This window comes from Harpia harpyja, chromosome 18, assembly GCF_026419915.1.
Source record: "Harpia harpyja isolate bHarHar1 chromosome 18, bHarHar1 primary haplotype, whole genome shotgun sequence".
NCBI lineage: Eukaryota > Metazoa > Chordata > Aves > Accipitriformes > Accipitridae > Harpia > Harpia harpyja.
The window spans coordinates 12299936-12312988 of record NC_068957.1 but is presented as its reverse complement, the minus strand read 5'-3'; the positions used below and the strand labels follow the sequence as shown (position 1 = coordinate 12312988).

Below are 13053 nucleotides of genomic sequence, written 5' to 3'. Positions count from 1 at the left end.
TTTTCCCATGTTCAGCAAAACAGCAATTTTGCCTCTCTCTCTACTCTTAGTCGCCAGAATTCCCTTACGAGTCGAACTTCCCCATGGGGCGAGCCTGCACAAGTCCTATGAAACCTGAGCTGCTTCCATCCATTCTCCTTATTGCTGCAAACTGTTGTGAGCTTTGGGAGTCTGTACCCCGGGGGGACAGGAGCGTCTTCAGCTTCTCAGGAGATCTGAAATCCAAAAAGTTGCAACTAGCAACTTAAAAAAATGTTTATCTTTTGCTGTGAGAGTGTTTGTGTTAGTCCCTGCATAATGAATGATACTTAATCCGTAACTGCAAAATAGGGTAAGTGCCTGAACTGCTGGCTCTGTCTCCCCTTGAATTAGGAAGGCAATGGTAGGGGTATTTGTGCTATAGTCCTCCTATTCTCATCCATACTGAGTTTTAGGCAACATCCTTTTGAAGTGAAAGGTATCGGGGAACATTCCTGGGCACTGGACATCAGTGGCCCACATAGTCAATTTGTTTCCTGGGTTTGGTCTGTGTCCACGAACAGTCTCTTGGGCATTTCCCAGTCAGAGCACAGCAGAGGCTTGTGACCATTCTCAATAGGCATTTTGCAAGCAGCCAGACCCTTTTTCTGGAGGGCAAGGATTTAAGTGTAGACAAATGACATCGGCCCCAGAAACCAGTGCCAGGCATGTTTAGTTTCCTGATATAGACACAGTTATGATGCAGACAGTGCAGTAGTTTTTTTTGTAAGGATCAGCTTAAGGGGAAAGGGACCCCACTTGCTTTAGGAACCCCTCAAAGGTAATAGTCTTCCCCTCTCTCCCACCCAGTCCTCCTTAGAGAGTCTGGACCTGCTCCTTTTGAAACCAGATGGTATTTTGGGGAAGTCATTTTTTTGCCCCTTACACTTGTAGCCGGTGAATTTGGTCCTCCCAACACACTGGAGATGATCTAGAGGATGAATGGGTGGCTGAGGGCCTTCAGAGCTGAAGTTTGGTAGAGGGAGATCTGACTGGGGCAGGAGCTGAAAGGGCAGCTACCTTGGAAGAGGCCAGTGACAGGATAAGGAGGGGATGGAAAGAAGACATTCAACCGTGGCAGGTTTTAATGGCAAGTTGGAGCTCTATGCTGCTGTATGTCTGTGAACTTATATAATCATTCTAAATAAGACAGAAGAAGCCATTAATAAGTAAACAGCGATGAGGAGGATCAGAGAGGGAATGAAACGGCTGGTGGTGTTCATGTCAGAGAACTGAAATATTTGCAGAGACTGACAGTTTGCAGAAACCTGGGAGTTCCCTTTTGAGCTGCAGCTGTGGTGGGACAGTCCTCTGCTGCTGCAGGGTTCAGCCTGCAGAGTAGGCAGTGGTGCAGGGACAGCAGGGTGAGGTTGCATTGCCCTTTCTGTGCCAGCATCTGCTTTGTCAATACAAGCTTCAGGTGGACAGAGCTTTCCTCATTGTAACAAATAGACACTTAGCACTCAGCCTTGTGTAACTTAGAGCTTTGTGGCAGCTTTTCTAGAGATGGTCTCTACCTCTCCTGGGGTTGAAGGATGCTCTCCAGAGCAAGGTATCCATGCTACTTTGGCTTCTGCTTGGATCCACTGGGTGCCAGCAGAGAAGGGGGATCTCCATCACCCCACAGCCTGTCAGAGGTGCTTGACATCTCATGAATGCTTGTCCCTTTTTTCCTTTTTTTGGGGGGATATACGGTGTTTTCTCCACAGCCCTATCTCCCCCCAGATGAACTGTGTCCACCTGCCAGCTATGCAGCGAAGTAGCAGGGCAGTGAGGACTTGGCTGCTTGATAGCACGACTGCCTACAGATCTCGGGAGAAACGATCAGGGCAAGGGCATGAATGTCTTTTTTGTGGGGAAGGAGGTGTAAAGGTTATGACATGTGAGGGGGCTGACCCAGAGGCCCACAGGGTGGGCAGAGATTGGGGGAGGAAAGGGGAGCTGGAGACGGAGGGTGGTGGTGGTGGCTGGGCTCAGTGGCTGGAGGGAACGGGACTGCTTCATTGAGCGCATTGTGCAAAGCGCAGGCGAGTCTCTCCCCTCCGATGGGCAGTGTCTCTGTGAATCGCCGTCAAAGCAGATGAAATTTCACACCACACAAATTTTTGAATTTAAAAGGGGAGGGAGGTGGGCAGAGAAGCATGAGAGGAGGAGGGGGAGGGAGAAGACGCAGCCTGGCCAGTTGCCAGCGCCTCTTGCTAATGCCACGGGGAAGGTGGCATCCTTTCCTGGCGTTCCCTCCAGCCCCCGCGCTCCCTGCTCCCTTTCACTTTGGTCGCATCTTCTGGAGGCAGCACGCTCTGTCTAGAGCTGTTTACAAGGCGATGGTTTGTTCTCTGTATCCTCATCTCCTTTCTCACAGTGTAAGTATCCACTCCTCCTCTGCTTTCTGTCTTTTAACCTCTTGTTTTTCTCCAGCTATCCTTCCCCAGGCTGCTTTACCCCTTGCTTCCCCTGATCCCTCTCGTCTGTTCCCTTACCCCAGTGGCCTCCTGTCCTGCACTATCTATCTGCTCTCCTGTCTCTCATCTCCACTCCTGCCTCCCCCATCAGTGCTCCTGACGTCATCAGTCTTTGACCCTTTCCTCATTTTTCCACCTCTTACTTTCCTTCCATCTTTATTGCCTGTTAACCCTGTTGAGACACCCAGGAGCTTCTTAGTGTCAATCCCCCCCATCCATCTCTCCATCCAGTCCTCCCCACACTGTCTTCTATGTGCCAGGCAAACACATCTCTTCACACAACGGCTCAGAGTGTATCAAGGTAATACATTTATACCCATCAAAACATGAGGCAGAGCTTGGTCCTGTGGCCTTCTGGACCAGAGATGGCATGTGCTGTGACTCCACAAGGTCACTGGGGTGCCTGTGTTTTGCTCCCATTACCCCTTTGGCTGCGAGAGGTGAGTGGAACCTCTCACCTCTTTATGAGTGCCACCTGCCCACAGTACACAGCCACCAAAGGAGCTTGAGAAATTGCTTGTTGGCCTCTCTAGGAGCAAGTGAATATTGAGTCAGTCACAGAGGCCACAGGTGGATATTTCACCAACAGTGGCAGGTGCTGTGTAAAGCAATGACAGGGTTGTGATGCTGTGGGTCACCCATGAACTTCAAGCAGGGTATAGCAAAGGGAAGTTGGTGTCCAGGATGCTTTTTGAGATTCGAAGTCTAAAGAATTAAACACCCCCTTCCTCTCTGGGATACCACTTGCTGTATCAGGGTGTGGGAAGCCCAGACGCAGGACCTGAGATGAACCTGGTGCCCCAGGCCAGCTGCCCCTCGCATCTTGTCGTGCTGCAGGAGGCCCACATCCAGGTGGTCCTGTGGTGCTGGTGTCCCTGGGCTTGCCAGGCACACCTCACTGTGGGTACAGCACTGCAGCTGAAATGCTCCAGACAAGCAGGTGGCTACAGCCCAGGACGGCCACGTGCAGCTGCGCTACCTCTGCTCTGAAAACAGAATAAAACCTTCACACCTTCACCAATTCTCACCTGCCCGAGCAGCATTACATGGGCAGATCACCAGGAGTTTGGGACCTGCAGCCAACTGGGGTATCTCTGGAGGATGCTGAACTATACAGTGTGGATACACCTGCCCTTTAATCAGAAGGAAGGAGAAATTACCTGGCTTTTGAGGACAGATGCCCTCTTAATCTTGTTTTTCTCCTTTCTGTCCTACCTATCCTGAGGTTCTCTTCTTTTTGAATCAACACAGCTAAATTCTGCCCTGATGTAAATCTCTGCTGATATAAATTGGTGTGATCTTGCAAAAATCATTGGAGTGGCTCTGGATTTATGCTGGCTGTTAGTGTGAGCAGGATTTGGCGCATGGAGTGTGGTAGCCATAGCTCACTGTGTCGTGCTCTGCATTTCCAACCAGCACTGCAGGTGATAAGCAAATCCTGTCGAGAGGCGAGAAGGTCCCTCTCGAACCAGAAAAGGCTTCCTCTGGATGTCCTTTGTGTGGCCAAGTTAGCCAGGCAGGCTGCAATTTTGGGATGGACACTGTGGAAAGGTTTTAGCCCACAGGGTCCCACAAATGGGGTGGAAAATTTTCATTTAATACATTTTTGCATCTCACACTTTAGGGAAAACAGGAAAACGCATTTGTAACTGCTATTTCCCACGGGTGCAGTATAATATATACAGTATATGCTGTGTGCGGCATAGGGGGATGAGTCATACCCGTGCATGACTCTTTGGTCTCAGTGCCTGGCCAGGACGGGCTCTGCACCTGCCACTTTGGGCTTTCCTGGCAAGGTGCAGCTCCCCCCAGGTGTGCTTCGGATCTGCTCCTCCACTGTGGTCTGCTGTGCCCAGCTACCCTGGTCCAGGAGGACTAGGGTGGGTGAGGCATTGCGTTTCCAGCAGCCCTCCTGGAGGTGCCAAACTGGGAGGCTGTAAAAGCAGTACATGCAATCCCAAAGCCATGGTGATAATTTTTAAGTGGCTCCTGTCCTGTTATCCTTCTCCCCCGCTGAGCTTTCTCCTCCACCCCAACCACATTACAGATAAAAGGGTTAAGAGCTCACTTGGGCCCCCTGCTCGGAGAGAGGGCAGTTGCAACGTTGTATCTAGACCCAGTGAGGATATATATAAATTCCCTCCGTCGCTTCGGATCTATTTATAGCACAGCAGGCAGTGGCAAAGGCTCTCCTCAAGGCTTCATCTCCTACAAACAGTCTTCACAGACAGCAGAGAGATAAATTTAGCACACGAGATTTCTTAAAGAGCCAGCAGCTCTGCAGGGCTGCTCGCCTGCCTTGCTACAGCCCCCACCCCGATACCCCCACTGGGACAGCCCTCTGCCGTGGGTGCTTGCCCCCCCACCTTCTCCTCCCCATTTCCAATTTTCTGTCCAGCTTCACCCATTCTCTCCCCCTTTCTGGTCTCTTTTTCTATCATTGATGTTTTTTCTTTTTTTTTTCCTTCTTTTTTGCTGGTTTGCCATCTCATCCTCCCTGCTTTCTTGGTTTTCCTTTTTTCCTCTTTTCTCTCTCCCAGGCCACGGGGCTCAGAAGATAAAGCTTTCTCGTTAACAGTTCACTGGTTATGCCTACATAGTAAAAAATGTGTAGCTTGATTAATGCCTTCCAGATGGTTAACTGAAAAAAAGAGGGGGGGAATGCACCAATCTCTCCCCCCTCTTCAGCACTCTGCACACATACATTGCACAGGAAGAAAACTGCACTAAAGGGTGAGGGGAGCAATATATTTTGGAAATAGGGGCAGCCTGTTAACTCCAGGGCAGCGTTGCCAGGCTGGTGAGTTAGCTGTTGATTTGCTCTGTCCCTGCTTCATGCCCTCTTCCCTCATCTATCCCACCCCAAAATTCCCCATCCCAGTAAGCGATGTTCTTTCATGTACAAGATGTAACACACACAAACCCTCCTCGCACCCTCAAGTGAACCCCACCATGGGCACTGTGCCGCTCTGCCCCCACCACATGCTCTGACACCCTCAAAGCAACACCAACCCTCACTGTCTCCTCATATTAATTTTTCAGGGGGATGCACACTCACACACATGTGTCTTTCATGAATCTTGATCATGCAATTGGTTGCACGAGAGTGACTCTGTTACCAGAGCCATAAGCTCACAGGAGCAGAAGGGCCTCGGTGGTGGGGTCTGGGCTTTTGGATTCGGCAGTGCCAAAGTGGGTGCAATGGAAAGGGCATGAGTCGGTAGGGGCTGCAAGTAGCGTCATTGGGGCAACTCAGGAGGAAAGCGGGGCGAATAATGTTGTCAGCTATTCTTCTCCATAGTCATTGCTGCGCAATTTAATCAATACGTCTTCCGTTTTATGGACACATGTCAGCTGTCTGTCTTTTACAAACTGACATGCCTCTCCTCTTCCCCCTGCCCATAGCTCTGCCTACTCCTGGTTTCTTTGTCTCTCTCAAGGGAGAGGCAGAGGAGGAACACAAATCCCTCCCCACCCCATTAATAGAGATACTGCCTTGCTGACGTGAGTCACGAAGGGTTTATGCCGTACAGTTGAGGGTGAGCGGCATCCAGCCCCCCGCCCTGCACACCTCCCACCACGGATCTCCCTTGTTTCCAGGGAAACAGCGGCCCCAAATGCTGCCTGACTTTCATGTCTGCCTTTCATTTCTCCTTTTTTTTTTTTTTTTGTAAGAAAAAACACTTAACTGATTTTTTTTCTCCCTTCCCCTTTCAGGATCACCACCACGGCCGCTTGCATGATGGACCTGCGGAGGTACCCCCTGGACCAGCAGAACTGCACGCTGGAGATCGAGAGCTGTGCGTATGCCTCGCGCCCGCCCTCCGCCATGCGGTGCCACCTGATACCACTCACCCCAGCCGCAGCTTCCCACTCATGGGATGCGTCCCCGGGGTGTTATGGGTCACCCCTCCTGGAGGATGTCCCCTGGGGCAGGACCAGGCTCCCTCATCCAAACCCCATCCTGAGGGGACCTCATGGGTGAAATACCCAGGAAAATGGAGCTCTAGCAGCAGGCTGGGCATTAAAATCACTCTCACCCTCAGGAGAGTGGTAGAAGCCTCCCTTAGCCCTAAGAAAGTCCTGGGAGCCTGCCCTCGCTCATGGCTGGCCCCGCTCTGCACAGGAGGTGGGACCCAAGCCGTCCCGCAGTCCCTCCCCACCTCAAGGATCTTCCCTTGACTCCTATGGAAAACCTCTCCCGACCGCGCTGGCAGAGGAGGTCCGGCTCTCCCTCATAAAAATGCACCACACTATCCCCGCAGGAGAGGTCCAGAGCAGCAGATCTTACAGTAATGATGATGCAGCTTCAGTGGTGATTATCGGAGAATTGCTTTTTTCATAAAAGAGGTCCCACAGCATCCATAGTCGGAAGGCGCCGTGCCGCCTTACCAGCCCTGCCTGCGCCTGGGAGCCCCCTTGCAGCTCGGGTTGCTCGGGATGCGCAGCCATCGCAGCGCTTGGTGTGGCGGGTAATGGGATGTAAATTAGGTCCTGCTGGAGGCACTAATGACATGTCATTTCTGGCACTCCTTAGCATTTTGAGAATAGTTTACAGTACAACCAAGAAAACAGAAGGCAGAGAATTACCCACAGTTCCCCATGTTGCTATTTTGTCCTTAATGGGACATGTCAAGCCAATTTGTTAGTCAAAGCTACGTTTCCTTACAATATTTCTAAGATCCACGCAGAGATGAAGAGATTCAATCGTTTCCTTCCTCAGAGCTTTTGTCTTTTACACACTTGCCCATTCGAAATCTGCAGGGCTCCATTTTGGTTGCTTCCAAATCCACACAACTCTGGAATAACAGTCCTTTTATGGCTGGCTTAAAAAACAAAGTATATAAAAAACCAAAACCAAAACAAACCACCAAAATAGCCCTTTTGTGGTGCAGGGGTGCTGGGTTTGTAAAGCAGCAGCAAGCAGCTGGGGTCTCCTTCCCCACAGCAGCTTGGGGCACTTACCTGCAGGAGATAAGCCAGTGCTGGCACTGCCTGTTGATCCCATCCCTCCATCCCCAAAATAGCCCTCATCGCGTATACCCCTGCCTAGGTGTGTGACAGGATTCAACAAAAACCTGATGAGGCAGACTGCAAACAGGCTGTTAATCTGACGTTTTAAGACGTCGTATCAATACTTTATGATATTTCAGGTTGAAATGACTTGTCTTTGTGAAAGTTCTTTTACTTTTAAAAAGTAAAATGGAAATTTGGTTTTCTTTTTAAAGCTAGAAATCAAAGTGAAGCATTTATTTTTAGACTGAACAACCTTTCCCTTTAGAATCACTTTAAAAAATGGCTTCCTGAAAAACATGTTTGATTTCATATTGCATAATGCCATAATAAAAAAAAAATACAAAAATTCATACCCACTACCAGCAGGTCATAGAATAAATGGAATAGAGCTAGTTAACTGTGAGATCTCCTAAAATTAGTTACTGTAATTTGACATTTTCATTGCTGATCAGGAAGTAAATTTGAAGTCACTGCTGTTAAATTTGTGGATGATGAAGATAGCAGTCTGCGTGGCTTGCTCGCTGCACATTTGAATACCTCCCAGTTTGAATACATCCAGAATGCATTTGAATACAGCTAAATGCGGAGGTCTGTGCCTGGGTGCGGGAGCACAGGCCAGGCTGCCAGACTGAGGAACTCATACCCGCACGGGTATCGACCGGGGGAAATGATGAAGGGATGGCAGCCCTGAGCACCACTGCTGGAGGTTTCGTAGCAGGGCTCTGACAAAAAGGGCTGGAGTGAGCCTTGGTTATACAAACTAGGGGAGCCGTGAGTCAGAGCAGGGAGTGGACTGGCCTCTGAATATGTCGCTGGTGAAACAGGGAAGGGGACTCTGTCTGTATTTGGTTTCCAAAATTTAGAAAGGAAGTTGAGAAATCAGAAGAGGTTGAGAAAGGATGCTTAAAAGTAGTTCAAGGACTAGAGCAGATGTTTTGCAGTGAGAAACCTCAATAGCTCAATCTGGTTTGTTTACTGCAAAGGAGGTGGAGAGGTGACTTGTTTACAGGCTGGGTGCACCTCTGCAGAGGGGGAGTGCTGGGTGGAAAGGGCTTAGTAACCTCCTAGAAAAATTCAGAACAACCACCAGAGTCTGAAAGTCTGAGCCAGAAGAATTCAAATGTAAAATCACACACAATGTTTTTAGCTGCGAGAGTGTTTGAGCCGCTGAAATCAACCACCAGGAGGAGTGGGGGACTTGGCTGTTTCTTGCTGCTTTCCACATTTGGTCTCAGTGCTCTGGGAGAGATGTTGCAGCCAGATGCAAACACCAGTTCCTGTGCAGAAAGCTGGGGTACTCGAGGCGGTGCAACATCCTGTGGCACCCCAGTGTCTGCAGCAGATGAGATGATAACCTAAGGGTCCTGAATGTGGGTGGACATTCCTCCACAGATGTGGGCTCGTGGGTGTGGGTGCTTTACCCACTTACTGCCATGGGAGCAGAAGCATGCCATGAGGGGAGGAGGTGGAGCCCTGGTTTAGCTGATTTACATCAAAAGCAGATCTGGCATGGCATTTGGAAGATTGTTATTATTTTTTAGCACCCGTGAATAAGTGCAGTAATGATAGAGAGCACAGGCTGTGGGCTTGGACACTACACAGTCATCAAATAATTCAGTTTGGGAAGAGACCTCAGGATGTCTCTAGTCCAGCCGGCAGCTCCAAGCAGGGTCAGCTATGAGATCAGACTGGGTTGCTCAGCTCTTTGTCTGCTTGGGAGCTGCAGGATGACAGCATCCTCAAAGGTTCAGCTCTGATCTGGGGTAACCCTTGGCCCTTAAGGTTAGGTAGAAGAATTTCTCCTCCATGGTACGTTCAACAGCTCTTCATTCCCCTGATCCCACTTATAGTCTGGTGCTGGTTTTGGTGGCAGCTCTCCCTAGTGGATGTCAGCCTTGCTGGGTATTGCTAGCCAACTGCCTCTCTGCTCGGACGGCTTGTGGATAAGGCTGTTGTGCTGCAGTGCAGGTTGTGAATAAAAGCTGTCTGCGGGCATAGGTGAAGTTCATGCTCTAAAGGAAGCCTTGCACCATGCCACACCAAAGCCTGTACATATCTTACTGCTCCTTTACACACAGAGGTGCTCCCGTGCAGCTCTGCACTTTGCTTCAAATAAGAGGCCACCCTTTGTGCAGCATCAGCCACAGTGCTTCAAAACCCAGCTTGCCACGAGTAGCATTAATTTTTAGGTGGAGATGAATCCTTGCCCACAAGGGCAACAGGCAGGGCTGTGAACATCACGCTGATGGGAGGGGAGCTGCGTGAGTTCATCCCCTGGGCCTCGTTCCCCATGAGTCCAGAGCATCTGGGGAGTCTTTCTCCCGGGACTGTAGCTTTGGGCTCCTCAGCACTTCCAGCCTGTGCAGCCCTGTCTGGCATGTATAGTTTGGGGTTGAAGTAAGAGGCTGTACACTTGGTTGAGTTAACAAATCCATTACCCTGAAACTTAAGGGATTAGTATTTATTACCAGCCTGACTCCCCTTCCTCTCTTTTCCCATTACTGCTCTTTTCAGCCAGCACTTGGTAAAAGCAGCCCCCGATCTCAGATACTCTGTCCACTTCTCAGCTTCAAATTTTGACTGAGAGTACTTAGAAGATGGAGACGCTCTGATGTTCAAATTTCTTTTCAACTGCTGCTGTAAATCTTTTTCTCTCTGGGAATTTTTAATACTTAGATGCTCTGTTTACGTAGTCCCCACCTGAATCTATTGTGTGGTCTCCCCCTTCTGGTAGAAGGAGGCAGTTTTTAAAAAACAAAATGCCGTGTTTGGTGCATTTGACAGAGGCTTCTGATGCACAAGTCCTTTTCATGTCAGCCATGGAGATTATGTAGCACAAGTCAAAGCTCGATGGGCCACTTCTCACTTTTTTCTCCTGAATTCTAGCCAGAAGTGGGAGTTCTGACCAATTTTTTCCTCTTTTCCTGGGGACTGTACTGCCAAGCTCAGCTAAAGAAGTACGTCAGCAGGGAGGGGCTATGCTTGCTATCTGATGGTGTGGGCTTTCCTTTGGATCCTTTTCCAGATCATCTTAGAGAAAATGGGGGTGTCATCTGCTCCAGCTTGTCAGCTCAGTTCTCTCTCTCTGCTTCTTCATCTCTGCAGATGGTTACACGGTTGATGACATTGTCTTCTTCTGGCAAGGAAATGATTCTGCTGTCACAGGGATGGAGGTGCTAGAATTGCCTCAGTTCACCATTATCGAGCAGAGGCTGGTCAGCAGGGAAGTGGTCTTCACCACTGGTGAGTCTCTGATGAAGGGATGTGATGGAATGTGCAAACCTTCTGCTGATCAACATCAATGTGGTTGTTTCTCTGATTCAGATGCTGAGGCACTAATTTAGGATCTAGGCTTCAACTTAGGGTCCTGTTCCATTGGAAAAGAGGTATCCTTGCCCACCAAGTTTGCTTTTTTTTTTGGCTGCTTCTCTTCACAGACTTATGGGATCATTTTTTTGCTGCAGTTGTTTCCATTTCTTAGTCAAAACACCAATTGAGCTCAAAACAGAACCTCTTTAGAAGGTTCTCAGCCTTTACCTTATTTTTATGGGGTTTGCAACTGGCTCTCGAAGCTAATGTAGGTGCAATAGTGAGTAGAAGAATATATCAGTTGAAAAGTAAGTGGTCTATGAAATGATGCAAACCCATCTGTACATGGCAATAAAAAGATCTGGAGAGAATACCTTGGACGATTCAGGTACTGCTAGTTGGAAAGTTGGAGGGGTTTGGATTTTGGTTGCTGTCTTCACTTTGATCTGGCATGGAGTTCACTGTGAAAACAGCATGCCACACACCTGTTAAATAGGACAATTTTTGAAATGCCACAGCCTAAGTCTATCAGCCGTGGTGGCAGATGGTGATGTTGCTACAATAGTGCCTCGGGGGCACGCTGGGAGCAGGGTCCCATTGCAATGGTAATCTAGAGACCCACGACAAGAGGCAGTGTTCCTCCAAAAGAAGTTTGCAGTCTAAATAGGTAAGACCTTCAAAAAAAGACTGGTGAAATACTGTGTTCAAGCTACACAAATGGCACATAATGGTAAGAGAACATAACCTCCTTTTTCCCAGTCTACCTCCTTGATCATTAAAGGCTGTTGTTCTCTTGTTACTTTAGCTGCCAACCCATGATTACACCCATGTTTCAGGCTGCTGTATTGCCTAAGGGATGGAGGTGGGAAGGAGGAATGACTTGGACTTTGTTTCACAGCAATGAGAGAGGCCCTGCTTTGTCCCTGTCAAAATGACCCTGCTCCAGTGGAAGGACTGTAAAAGTACTTATTGTCATCACTATCCCCATTAGGTTTGCTAAAACATTAGGAGGAAGTTGCAAGAACTTGGAAAGAAAAAAAGACCTACAGATTAACTAACAGTACTCTATTTGCATATGAATTTGCTCAGTCTGACCATAACCCATTTTTAGAACAGCATGGGAAAAATACGATTCAGATCTTCATTGCTGTTTGGAGGAAAAGCTAGCACATGAAACACTGGAAAATCATCTTATTGCATCCAGATATAGGGTTAAAGTCTCCTGTGTAAGCCTGTATCAAATTGGCATGTACCATAATAGCAATTTCAGCACTGAACAGACATTCTCCCATGATGTCTGATATCATAACGTAACTTATGTAGAATTTCCTTTCTTCTTAATATTCTGAGCCAACTGAGCAGATGCTGAGGAGCTCTCTTCCAAAAACTGATGAGTCTGCAAAATGAAATGAAGAAAAAAGAGAGATTTCTCATTATCCCTGCCTCTTGAGAACATTTTACAAATAAAATTTCAATTTCTAACCTAAGCTCTTATCATAAATACAGCCTTGCCCTCCTCTCAAACAACATATCCCTTTAATATCTCATTGACAGGTTCATATCTGCGCTTATCCTTGAGTTTCCGGATTAAGAGGAACATTGGTTACTTCATCCTGCAGACTTACATGCCATCTATTCTCATCACCATCCTGTCCTGGGTCTCCTTCTGGATCAATTATGATGCTTCTGCTGCACGAGTGGCACTGGGTATGTACCTTTTCATTATATGTTGAAGAAGGTGGTTTTTTGAGGGAGATCAGCTAGGACAGCTGTAAGAAAGAAAATACCTCTTTCTTTGTGAGGTAGCAGCCAAGCAAGCCACATAGGTCTGTCAGACTTGTAGTCCCAAATGAAGGACACTTTTTTGAGAACAAACTTCAACTTTTCAGCCAGAAGAGTTACTTTTTTTGTTCAGAAGTATCAGTACTTCCCAAGCTTGAGTCTGTATTATTTGAATCAGTAGAAGTTCTACCATAAATTTCTGTAGGTGCAAGTTTAAACTCTGTAACAAAAGCGTAAATGGTCACAGCTTCTCAGACGTGTGAGACTCCGACATGCCATGAGCCCACCAGTTCCTTCACTCTGGTTTGTACTTGTTTTCTTAAGAGAAACCTCGGCACCTCTTGGTCAATAGGTGTGCCAGGACTGGTTAGCTGGATGATAAATGCTGAGGGTGGGTGACCAAAGAGTAGTAAAAATGGTGAGTGAATGGCTAAAAGATGAAGAAAATAAAGGAAGTGGCATTACA

General features: G+C 48.1%; 1 protein-coding gene across 2 annotated transcripts in view; it reads left to right on the top strand.

The window, feature by feature from the left end:
• Positions 1–13053, top strand: part of LOC128153843 (gamma-aminobutyric acid receptor subunit beta-4) — an 80544-nt gene that overhangs the window by 58398 nt on the left and 9093 nt on the right. For both annotated transcript variants that reach the window (XM_052813665.1, XM_052813664.1), the window contains exons 5-7: positions 6198–6280; positions 10602–10739; positions 12360–12512. In XM_052813665.1, the coding sequence (XP_052669625.1) occupies positions 6198–6280; positions 10602–10739; positions 12360–12512 (374 nt within the window). The remainder of the gene's footprint in view (positions 1–6197; positions 6281–10601; positions 10740–12359; positions 12513–13053) is intronic.